Here is a 13,135-nt window from a genome sequence, read left to right as displayed (position 1 = left end):
GTTTTTTTGTTTAGAAAAAGTTAATCAGAATGATCATTAATTCTTATGTTATTTGTTTCTATGAGTACTTGACTATTCTATCACATGTTGTCATGCTTACTGATGTCCAATGTTGGGATTCTCTACCTAATTTCCTTTCTAATTGTATTTTAAACGTGCAAAAGTGAACAAGCAGGGGCTAACATCATGAATGGATTTGGAGGAAAAGAGGCTTGCAAGGGAAAGTCAAGGAAAAGGAAAGACAAACAAGGAGTTGAGCCTGAAGGAGAAGACAAAAACTATTTTCGGTGGAATATAGCTATGGAACGTGAATTAGCTGATATACTTCGGGAGGAGCGCAGCTTAGGTCACAAAGGAGATGATGGATGGAAGGCAGTTGCTTGCAATACTGCTGCAAATATATTAGCTGCACAATTTAATCTCCAGATAAGTGCTGATAATATTAGAAATCGTGTTAAGTCATGGAAAAATTTCTATGGAGTAGTGAGTGATATATTAAGTCAAAGTGGATTCAGTTGGGATTCAACAAAAAAGATGATAAGCATAGATGAAGATCATGTTTGGGAAGAATACGTGAAGGTAAACATATTAATTAAAAGTTTTTTTTATTTTTATCATGTGCTCTGTTTTTTTCTGTTGTTAAAGAGTACTTATAAGATTCTTATTTGACTTTGATTATTTGTTTGGTAGTCTCATGACGATGCTAGAGGTTTTCGATTTAAAGTTATAGAAAATTGGGATGATATAGTAGATTTGTATGGCAAAGATAGAGCCACTGGAGAGGGCGCTGAAACAGGTGCAGATGCAACTGAGGTTATGACTCCTACTGATGAAGTTGATCATGTTGATTTGGATGGTGATACACAAGATTTAGAAGATATTCATGTTATTCATGATATTTCACCAACCTCAACAAATGGTCAAAAGAGAAGAAATCGTGCATCAAATTCTTCTGATATTCTTCCTACAAAGAAAAGAGGTGCTGTCAAAGATGTTATTGCTGATTCGATTGCTAGAATGGCTTTATCATTTGAAGAGTTTATCCGTGCTGATACTAAGAACCTTGATCCAGCAAAGGTATATGCTGAAGTACAAGCAGTACCAGGTCTTAGTGAAAATGAACAACTCAAAGCATGTGCTTGGCTGATAGAAAATGACACACAATTTCAGATGCTGAAGGCACTCCCAATTGAGAAAAAAAAGAGTATGTTGCTGATGTTTATTGCACGTGGGGAGTGATTTGGTTTGCTAATATATTCTATTTGTTTAAGTTGAGTTATTTAGTTCATCAAACGATATGTTATTTTATACTTCGAGGAATACCTTCTATGTCGGTTATCAGTTTTTTTTTTCTTTCGAAATATTTAATTTCTATCATTTATAATTTACATGAGATATCCAAACATTGAAATTTTCAATTTCTGTCATTTACGAAATCCGACATGCATAAATCCAAACACTGAAATCTTCAATTGCTAGAAATTGAAATGACGGAATCTAATTTCCGTCATTTTAGAATTCTATGTAATTAGCAATTCCTTCATCCAAACGGATGCTGAGGGAAACCTAAATTCTGTCATTTTAGAAGAGTGGTAATTTCCCCACTCCAATTTTATCCACTTACACTCCATTTTATAACTAAAAAACGAGTGTAAGTGGATAAAATTGGAGTGGGGAAATCATTACCCTTTTAGAATTCAATGTAATTTGCAATTCCTTCATCCAAACAGAGCGCCGGAAATTAAACTCAGGAATTTGATGCTCCAATTTCCACGATTTTTTCCATGCGTCATTTAATAAATTCCGCGCTTAATAACTTGCCAAACAAGGGAATTGCCAATTTCTCCCCTTAAATTTTCGACTTTTAGCTAAATTCCGAGTTGTTTTCCCTCATCCAAACGAAGGATAAGATTTTATTTATCTCAATTTTGTAGAATTATTTATATTATATGAACAGAACATTGAACTTTATGCTGTGAAAAGAACAAGACGATTGGTACTTTGGTTTCTCGGGCAGAAGGAAAACAAAGAAGAAAAAGGAAGAAGAGGAAGAAGAAAGAAGAATCCAACCCAACCTAACCTTCTTCACGAAGGAACACTGCGCGCAGCACCAACCACCAGGTCCAAGAACTCCAGCTTTCTTCTTCTTCTCTGCTGCTCGACAAGATACTTTTTTATTTTTAATTAACGGGTGAAATGGTCGTGTCATGTAATTCGCGAATTTTAATGGGTCGTGTTCATGTTTGATATTTTTCACCTCTTAACTAAACAGGTCATGTCGTTTCAACCCGCTTTGCTTAATGCGTTAACAAGAACACGACCCATTTGCAAAGAAGACTATTATAGTTTATTTTAAGAAGAATAATAAAGATGAAAGTAAAGAATCCATAACAGCATTAGACAATTTTACACATCACAATCCATAACAGCAAATCACTCATTAATTTCTCAATTCCAATTCCAATATGTGATTTGCTCAGTAAAAAGGAAACATAATAAAATAGGCCGGCGACAGAATTGCCACTCTATGCAGCAATCATGGGTCCCCTCCCTATGACCCTCGGGTGCTAACTGATGTCGATGATGTTCCTGTTCAAATGGAGTCGAAGATGACAGACTGATGAATGTCGTAAATGAGTCTGTCAAGCTTGTGATGGAACAGGTAGGTTATAATTTCTACAAGTTTCCAATTGAAAGAACTACTGCAAGTACTAATCTTAGGGAAAAAGGAAAATTCAATTTTAGAAGATTTCTGTGGAAAAACTATTACAATTCTGCTGTTCTGTTTCCAAACCTCTCCTTGTTCTGTTGGTAGAATAAGTTGTTGCAACTTTATTTGGGTGTTACTTTCTCCAAATCTCGACTCTCATACATCGTCGGATTTGAGGGGGAGTGACACCGCTGCTCATCTATTCTGCTGCAATTTAACCACCTATCTGTCATGGCTAATTCTGCTACATCTCAGTGTTCGTCAGTGCATGTTTCTCAAGTACCATTGATCATATGGCTCCATCGACCCCTTCTCTTCAAGGGGAGAGGGGGAGTGAAGAGAAGTTGTCTCTGCTGTTGTTGGTGCCAATGCCTTGTATTGCTGTTGATGATGCATGTTATGTCTCTGCCTTGTTGCTCTTGTTGGTGCCAGTATTGTTGCTCTTGTTGGTGCCAGTATTTTTGCTCCTGCCTGTTATGGTGCCAGTATTGTTGCTCATGCCTTTGCTGGTGTGTTTCCGCTGTGGTCATGCCCGTTGACCTTGCCTTTGCTCTTGACTTTCTTTGCCTTGCCTTACCCTATTTGTTAGGGTTTGGCTTTGCCTTGCCATGCCTTGCCTTACCCTATTTTTAGGGTAAGGCTTTACCTTTGTCGTGCCTTACCCTATGGGGGCACTGTTAAATAATTTGGTACACTTATAGTAATGCCCAGTTGACTGAAAACTGGGGGAATTTCTCCTTTTTAATCGCTTATGATTATATATCACCAGTTTTGTACTTCTCTGTTTGGTAGAGATGAATATTATGCTCAGCTAGCTTGATAACTCTGAGACCACCTTTTGCCATTTGCCTAGGTTATTTTCTAAAGTTGAAGTTTTTAATCTGAATTCACCAAATCTTGATAGATCCCTGTTCTTTTTCATTGTTTCTAAATTGTTAGTGTAACATGATGTGCTTCAAAAGCTTACCCTGGACTGAGTTTGAGCAGCAATTAGTTCAACTACAATATGTTCATTGCGCATGACATGTAGTTATATCCCTTTTATAACCTTGAAAACTTTACCATTGTGACACAATTGCTTGCAATTTTTAAATATTTTGAAACTCATTGTTTTTTAGAAGTGTACGTTGAAGCTGAGCTGGTACAATTCATAATTCTTAGATGTGTAGTACCCTGCCTGCAGTATGATGCCATTTTAGTCAAATAATATGGGTAGAATATTTTCAGATATATTTCATTCTCCGAAAAGAGGTATTTATAATACAGGTTACAAACCTAATATGGTTTTAATTAGGAAATAAGTGGAATCCTAATTACATAATATCTACACAAAAGGAAAAATAAATAAAACCCAAATAGAATAGGACTCGCCAACACTCCCCCTTAAGTTGGAGTAAAGACGTCACGCATGCCCAACTTGTCAAGCGAGTTGAGAAAGATACTTGTAGAAACAGCTTTCGTAAGAACATCAGCTAACTGATACTCTGAACGGATGAAGGGGAAGGACACAATCTTCGCATCCAACTTTTCCTTAATGAAATTTCGATCAACCTCCACATGCTTTGTACGGTCATGTTGTACAGGATTATGAGCAATTGCAATCGGAGCCGTATTGTCACAATATAACTCCATGGGTTTATTAGGCCCAAAACCAAGGTCTTTCAACAATCTTCTCAACCATAGTAACTCAGATACACTATGGGCCATTCCCCGTTACTCGGCCTCAGCACTAGATCTAGACACCACCTTTTGTTTCTTGCTCCTCCACGTAACAAGATTGCCACCCACAAACATAAAATACCCAGATGTCGAACGCCTATCTGTGGCTGAACCTGCCCAATCAGCATCTGCATACCCTTCTACATTTGAATGGCCATACTTGGAGAAAATTAACCCCTTGCCAGGAGTTACTTTCAGATACCTTAAAATACTAGTCACAGCCCCCATATGATCTACACTAGGAGAGTGCATAAACTGACTCACTATATTTACAGCATACGCAATATCTGGACGAGTATGAGCCAAATAAATCAACTTCCCCACAAGTCGTTGATAACGTTCTTTATCAGTTGGAACTTGATCGGGATATATCCCCAACTTATGATTCTGCTCACTAGGGGTATCAATCGGTTTACAATCCAACATTCCAGTTTCTGCAAGTAAATCCAAAACATACTTTCTTTGGGATAGAAAAATACCATGTTTAGATCTGGCAACTTCAATCCCAAGAAAATACTTTAAATCACCCAATGATTTCATCTCGAACTCAGAAGCCAGATACTTCTGAAGACTCTGTATCTCTACATGATCATCTCCAGTCACAATCATATCATCAACATAAATAATTAAAGCCGTCAATTTACCTTTATGACGCTTCAGAAACAAAGTATGATCAGAGTTACTTTGCACATATCCAAACTTCTTCATAGATGCAGCAAATCTTCCAAACCACGCTCTTGGAGACTGCTTTAATCCATACAAGGATTTCCGTAGCTTGCACACCACTCCCTCATTAGAAGTCACAGGGATACTGATCGGTTCATAATTGTATATCATTTTGTACCCTTCTAGCTTATGATTTGGTTATGTTTTTGAGTTAAACTTGTGCTTTTAATCCTTTTTGTGTTTATCTTTCAGTTCATTGAGCTTTAGGTAATAATGATGGCTTTGGATAGTAAATGATGCAATCCATGCATGTTAGGGCCTAATTTGGATGAATGGATGAAGAGCTTAAAGACAAACTCAATTTTGGCTACAGTCCCCTGCCAGCCCAATTTCGTAGGTCATATTGCAAGCTTTGTTTCAGCAACCTACATAGCTCGGATGAGGCCACATTCTTCATGAAAGTTGTTCCAATGGGTGTATACTATAACATATCCGAAATTCAGCCCCATTGGATAATTTTGGAGTCTGTTACCTAGCAAACACAGAGCCATGCTCAGGATGGATTTTATCAGCGCGCAAAATGAGTTAGCAATTTGTTTTGGCCTTAACTTCCTCCTCCGACCTTGGATTGGCCCAAATGATATATGGATGGAAAGAAGACATTCTGAACTTCAAGTTTGAGTGCTTAAAGTCTTAATTTGCTTAAGGGAAGCCCAATTCGTAAGCCCTTGAAGTTGCTGGTCATGCTGACCTCAGGATGAGCTATTATTTCTGGTTGGAAGCTTGGTCATGGTGACATGAAGATGAGCTAGGGCTGCTGGTGGGATTTATTAGTGAAGTGCATCAACCATTTCAGATTTTATAATGCAAGTGTTGTATGCATTAGTGAAGTGCATCAACCATTTCAGATTTTATAAAACAAGTGTTGTATGCATTAGCCATACTTAATTCAGATTTTCAGCTTCCTTAGGCCTATATATAGTGAGGTTTCCCAAGCTTGTAAACACACCCCAAGGGGGGGAGCTCTCAAACACTTCTCTAGAGCTCCCTTCCCTTCTCTCCCTCAAATTCTCTTAATTTCTCTTTCTAGTTTTCAATTGTTATAATGAGATCTTTGTGCTGAAATTCTCCTTAAGTTTTTCCAAGTTCTACTTAATTTTCATTGTTATGTAAATTCTTTTCTTTAGTTTCAAGTTTGATTCGTTTCCAAGTTTCAATTATGATTTTTGTTCTTATTCATTATGCTTATAAGTTAATATGCTAGTTTGAATGATTGATCACCATTTAGGCTTGCATGTTAGCTATCTTGGTTTGAATTAAGAGTAGACACCATGCTTTAATTCGAATTGAACTATGAATAAGAAGAGTATGTATGGACATTCGACAACAGGGATTAGATACATGCTTGGTTGTTTAAATTGTTCTTCTATGCTTAATGGGTTCCTAATGCTTAATTTTAGGTTAGACAACAAATGATCAAATTAGGGAATTAGGAACACAAGGTTATGACCACACACCATGGCTTAATCATACTTTAGCTAGAATCAATCCATTAATCTAAATTGAACTTGGGAACTTATCTACTTGAGTTAGTTATTTTCTTTCTTCCTTGTTTTATTTATTTCCTTTCTTTTTCATTTCTGTTTTGTGTAGGAGAAATGAATTGGATCATTCAATCACCAATCCTCGTGGGATCGACCTCGCACTTACATACGCTATACTACCGAACGGCTCGTGCACTTGCGAGTATCACAAGTTGAGGATGCAGCTTAATCCATTTTGGTGGAGCTGAATCTACGCAACAAGTTTTTGGCGCCGTTGCCGGGGATCGGTAACATTGTTTGATTCTATTTGGCTTTCCTACTTTATTATTATTATTTTTTTCTTAACTGGACAATTTCTTGTTTTAAAGTTAATGACGTTAATGGACAAGTTGTGTTTGTAGTCCAACAGAAAAGGACAATTGCCCAACAAGCAAGAGAACTGGGTTTAAGTCCCAGCTTACACAACCCATTGGTGCTTGTTGCTTTGAAGCATGGAATTGGATGTGTGTTGATTTTCCTTTTCATTTTAGTTTTTATTTCCTAATCCTTTTAATTCCATTTCAAGTTTGTGTGTTTGTTTTAGCAATTTATGACAGCTCAATAAAAATGGAGAGAGATGGCAACTTTAAAGATAGGAAGTGTGGAGTAGTGGGAGAAGTCGCGACCTCCAAGTGCATCCATGCTCGACCTAATCGCTTCAAGGGGGAGCATTTCAATCCTTTCTCTTCTTTGAATTCTGTTTATTTTCGTAGTTGTTTTTACCTTTTGGTCCGCGTTGAGTTCTTTGTTTTTCTATGCTGAATCCAACCATATAAAGAACGTAAAATTTGGACTTACGGTTGGAAAGTTATAGCCTAAAAACTGAACAGAGGTCGAAGCTGAAAAACATAGAAACGAATCTGTCCAAATGGTGATAAATAGGTGATAGAAAGTGCTGTTTGTTTTTTTTCTTTGGTTTCTTGGTTTGTTTCTTTTAGTACAATAATTTATATTGTTTGTTTGAGTTTGTTTAGAGTACTTAGTTCATTTTCGTTTATGGTTTGTTGTTTCATTTTATCTTAATTTGTTTTTTTTTTTTTCTATCTTAAAAAATTTTTTAAAAAGATTTTTCATATGAGCTGACTTATGGTAACCCCAGTGAGCACTTCCGTTAATACAGTGTCTAGGAGTTCTTTAGGCGACACCATCGGTGTCTAAGAAGTTTGGGTTTTAAGCGGGACCATTGTGACCCCTCCAACCTTCCCGGATCCCCTGGCTGTGTTTTTTGAGGCCCTTAACTGGTCATCCATGAGTTGCTTGTATATTCGTGTGTTTTTAAATTAAGTTTTTTTTTTTTTTTTTTTTATTTTCTTTGTTTTCTTTTCTGTTAAGTCTTTGTTTTTGTTTTGTTTTTGTTTTTGTTTTGTTAAGTTAGTTTATGTATTTATTTACGTGGTATGGTTAGTTAGTTTTTTTTTTCTCTGAGTGTTAAAAACAAACTTTATTTCAATTCAAACATTGCAAAAAAAACAAAAAAATAAAACAAAAAAATAAAAATAAAAAAACAATAAAAATAAAAAACAACATCATCATCATCTTCTTCATCATCTTCTTCATCTTCTTCATCTCCATCATCATCATGGCTTGCCTCTATTTTCTCGCACTTGTAGAATCTGCAGCAGCTCCACATGGTCCTCATTTTTTCTCTGCAGTGCTTCCATGTGCTGATTGGCACAATAGAGCCGCTTCTGCAAGTCCGCCACCATAGCCTTCAAGGAAGCTATTTCCTCGCTCATCGCGGCACACTCCCTTGTCCTCGCCAGTAATCGCATGCCCAAATTGGTAGTGGAGACCGCGTGGAGCACAGTTAAATTGTGGGACTCCTCTACCGCTGCCTTATCAGACCTCTGTGCCACATGCAGATGATCTGTCGGGGTGAGCTTGCTGCTAATCATGCCTCCTAGCCGCACTGCTCTGTTCGACAGTGCCTCAGAAAAATTCGGTATTGCCTCAGCAAAGTTTGAGGCCGTGCCGTGATGATATGTGGAGTTTGGAAAGACAGTGTTTGGAGGAGCCCTTGTCTGGGCATTCGGTGGTGCAAGTGAGAGCTCAAGGTTGAGATCATCAAGGTGAGTGCATGAGGATGCCATTTGTTTTGCTTCTGAATTTTTTGATGTTTTTCCTTGAGTTTGCAGGAAGAAATGCTGGGTATCATCCGCTTGTAGAGGCGTGCTTTAAATAGACATATGCTAATGAAGGTGCCAACACCATTTCGGATTTCCCGGGCATGCTCGACCTAATCGCTTCAAGGGGGAGCACCTTTACTTTCACTTTACTTTTCTTTTTTCCGTGTTTTCTGGTGTTTTATTGTTTTGCCCATTACTTTCATTTTCTAGAGCTTTGTGTTTTTGCCTTTCCCTTTCGGCTATCATCTTTATTTTATTTTAGTTAGGGAACTGTGCTTCCATTTCCGTTTGTCGTCTTCGTTTGATTTAAGTTTGGAAAGTGTGCTTTCTTTTCCGTTTTCTTTTTCCTTCTGCAAATTTACTCTTTTATTTCCAAAACAAAATAAAGACAAAAACAACCAAAAAAATAAAATAAATTAAAATAAAAACATCAATAATGCAGTAGAAGTCATTTCTTCATAGTGCTCGGTGTCTCGACCATTGGAGCTTTGAGTTTGGCCCTCTGGCTGTCCTCTTCCTGGGCTTCATGCACAGCCTCTTGGGGCTCACCACTTGAGCTCCCAAAGATCGCAATCTTAGCTTGAGCGTAACTACTCTCACGATCTGCTTGCTTGCGTTTACCCGGTCGGTCTAGGTCTTCCAGCTGTTTTCGCATGTCGCGAGAGTACAACTCTACCATCTTTGATAGGTTTCTATTCTCGTCCCGCAATACTTCTAGCTGGTGTCGATTCACCTCCACTATCCTTGACCTCTCCCTTTTCAAGCTTTTTATAGCAGTCTGACACTCCTCAACCATACTTCGCTCCGCCGCCAACTGACCTTTCAGCACCTCTACCTCATGGGACTTCGCAAGTAGGCGATGACCCAAACTTGCGACTGTTGCCGTACTCTGCACGCTCAGTGCCAGGGCATCGCTCACGACCCGGTTGTCATCCCTTGTCCCCAGAACACGTATATCTTTAGGAGTCACCAGATTTCTGCCCACTCCAATGGCAACATCGTTGTCCAGGAGTATTGAGTCAGTTACTGTCACAGGCCCCCGTGCGGAAGCAAAGTAGGGCATCCATACTGGTGCCGCTGCTTGGCCTCGTGTCTGAGTCGGTGGAGCTAGGTTGAGATCCAACGAAAAGGGGTAGGAAGAGGCCATTTGATTTCTCACTTCTTATCTTCTTCCTTTCTTTTCTCTTTTGTGTGTTTCTGAGTTTGTGTTTTTTACCCTTTCTTTTTTTTACCTTTTATAGACTTAGTCTGCTAAACCCTAGCCGCTGCGGTTCTGAGTTCTGTGCGGCCCTTACCGCTTATCTCTATATGTCGCCGCACCCGTTTCCCAACCCCCTTAATTGCATTTTCACCTTTCACCACCTTCTAGTAAAAGAGTCGTCCCGCTTCACCCAAGAAGCCAATAATTCTGGCTTGGGGGATGTGACAGCTGCTTCTGCGTGGCGACACGTCCCTCACCCCTTTCACCCGTGACTTCCCAGAAACCAAGGCATCAAGGACCACGCTCTTCCCTTTCAGAAATCACACTCTTTGCGCTCCCATTGCACGTTTTTTTAAAAAAAAATAATAATAAAATAAAATAAAATAATAATAATAATAATAATAATAATAATAAATAAATAAATAAAAATAATAACAAACGTGTGGGCTTCAGATTTCATTGTGGGTTAGGTTTCAAGGTGAGCTAACTTTCTTTTGGGTTGGGCTTTCAATTGTTTGGGTTTTGGTTTGCGTAAGACTGTCTGTTTAGGGCTTACTGTTTTGTCTGTTTAGGGGTTTCTGTTTCGAGTGTTTTACTGTTTCATTTTTTTTTTCTTTTTTGTTTATTTGTTTGTTTGTTTTGTAATTTTTATTTTTGTAATTATTTTATTTTATTTGTTTTTTTTTATTTTTTTTTATTTGTGGTTTATATTTACTTTAGTACCTTTCATTTCTTGTTATGACATTGCTTGTTCCTAATTTTTAAACATTGAGGACAATGTTCATTTCTAGGTTTGGGGGTATTGGAGTTTAGCATGTAAAATTGGTTTTTCCTTAATTTAATTTAAATTTTTTTTATTTGCTTGTTTTTATTTTTACTTTATTTTGTTTAAGTCTTGCTTTTATTTTTATTTTTATTTTTATTTTATTTTGATTTTGATTTTATTCACTTTCCGAACACATTTGATGAGATTGTGATAAATGTTTGCATGACTTAAATGAAAATTGAATTTTATTTTTTTTTTCCTTGTAAATTTTTATTATAAAAATATATATATATATATATATATATAATTAATTTGGCATCGTTATAGCATGATATGTTCGAAACCTTCTTTGCACTTGCCATTTGTTTCATAATTCTCCAATTAAAGGATTTGCATGACCCAAAGAATTGTATCAAGCATAAATTAGACTTATATAACCATAAATGTGAGCTTTTGAGCCTTGTGCTTCATTTCATGAGTGTTATACACATACTCTTATTTTCTTGTCATCAAAGTTGTTGTTTGATCTCATTATTCATTGATTTGGTTGAATACTTAAAAGTCATTCATTCTTTTGCAATTCGATTTCATGACATTTAAGAAATGATATTAAGGCCCTCTTTGGATCGTTTGTACCTTTCAAGCTAACCTTATGCATGCTTAAGCATGATTTTCCATTGTTAACCATTTTGAGCCTACATGTAAACCTTTTTCTTTCATTTACCAATTATATTTCCTCGCCTTAGCCTGAAAAACAAATCTTTACCTTTCTAAGGAACTCATGAGCTTTAATTGGGATGTGTTTTTCATACTAAGTTTGGGAATTTCGAAGAAAAAAAAAATCACACAATTAGTGAAAGAAAAGAAAAAGTTGTGATTAAGTGGCGGTTGTTTGAAAATTCATTTTTGGGCCTTCAAAATAATTTGGTGTTTGGAAAGGAGTTTGAATCAATGTAAATGAAGGTATAAGGAGTTTTGATCATGTAAAAGAAAAAAAAATCTAATCGTGATGATTCGAAGTCTTGTAAACAATTGTTTTATGCTCTTACATTGCGAGTTCCTTGGACTTTGTATTATCCATACCTTTCATTTCTCACTCACCTTACACCCTTGGCCCCATTACAACCTATAATAAAGACCTAAATTGATCTTAAATGTCATGTGGTTGAATTGCATTTATTTTTCTACTTTTAAGTGTTTGGCATCCTTCTTGAGATCATATTAATGCAAGTTCTTCATCTTCCTATTTTTGAGTTAAGTACCTTATGATTTAACTCTAATCCCATGTCTATAACTGAGTGTTGCATTGTAGCCCTCTTCTGAGTGATTCATTTGTGAGAGGACAACTTTGGTGAGATTTGAAGTTGCATTTGTGCTTGGTATGATTTTTGAAATTGTGTGGAAACTAAGATTGGGGAATTTGTTGCATTTGGCTATCACACTACTACACTTTGAGCATATTATGTTTTGAACTTTGCCGCTTTGTGAATAATGTCTAAAATTGAGCTTTTATTGTCAAAACGTTTAAGTCATGTGCATGAGTCATTTCTCTTCACAAAATGTTCGGAAAGATTGTTTTGAGTTTTTATTTTGATTTTGATTTTTTGTGTTTTTTTGTGTTTTGTGTTTTGTTTTTATTTTTATGTTTGTTTTTGGTTTTGGTTTTGCTTAAGAACTAACAAATCTAATAAGTTTTCTAACCATTTTGTTTTGTAGAGTTAGAAAAACGTTTGTGGGTATCGTAACTGTTAAACCCTCAGGAGACACAACTCCTCCTACTAGGGATGCCTAGAGGTTTAAAGGCTTGTTGCATTCGCTCAATGCAATCGAGTTACCTACGAAAGTGGTCTAGTTAACTTCTTGTTTTGTTTTTAACTTTGTTTTGTGTTGTTTTGCTCGAGGACTAGCAAAATCTAGGTTTGGGGGTATTTGATCGGTTCATAATTGTATATCATTTTGTACCCTTCTAGCTTATGATTTGGTTATGTTTTTGAGTTAAACTTGTGCTTTTAATCCTTTTTGTGTTTATCTTTCAGTTCATTGAGCTTTAGGTAATAATGATGGCTTTGGATAGTAAATGATGCAATCCATGCATGTTAGGGCCTAATTTGGATGAATGGATGAAGAGCTTAAAGACAAACTCAATTTTGGCTACAGTCCCCTGCCAGCCCAATTTCGTAGGTCATATTGTAAGCTTTGTTTCAGCAACCTACATAGCTCGGATGAGGCCACATTCTTCATGAAAGTTGTTCCAATGGGTGTATACTATAACATATCCGAAATTCAGCCCCATTGGATAATTGTGGAGTCTGTTACCTAGCAAACACAGAGCCATGCTCAGGATGGATTTTATCAGCGCGCAAA

General features: G+C 36.9%; 1 protein-coding gene across 1 annotated transcript; it reads left to right on the top strand.

Annotated features, from left to right (window-relative positions):
- Positions 1-213: 213 nt before the first annotated feature.
- On the top strand, positions 214-1,239 carry LOC110759324 (uncharacterized). Its single transcript, XM_088248665.1, has 2 exons — positions 214-579; positions 691-1,239. The coding sequence occupies exons 1-2, from the start codon at positions 301-303 to the stop codon at positions 1,237-1,239; spliced, it is 828 nt and encodes a 275-aa protein (XP_088104791.1). The 5' UTR covers positions 214-300.
- The last annotated feature ends 11,896 nt before the right edge of the window (positions 1,240-13,135 follow it).

The sequence above is a fragment of the Prunus avium genome, chromosome 2, assembly GCF_965620075.1.
Source record: "Prunus avium chromosome 2, drPruAviu1.hap1.1, whole genome shotgun sequence".
NCBI classification, from domain to species: domain Eukaryota; kingdom Viridiplantae; phylum Streptophyta; class Magnoliopsida; order Rosales; family Rosaceae; genus Prunus; species Prunus avium.
This window is presented reverse-complemented; position numbering and strand designations above follow the sequence as displayed.

Coding starts and splice junctions, on each gene's coding strand:
- LOC110759324 (XM_088248665.1), top strand. CDS start 301: ATGGAACGTGAATTAGCTGATATACTTCGGGAGGAGCGCAGCTTAGGT. Junction 580..690: donor TTTGGGAAGAATACGTGAAG/GTAAACATATTA, acceptor TTTGTTTGGTAG/TCTCATGACGATGCTAGAGG.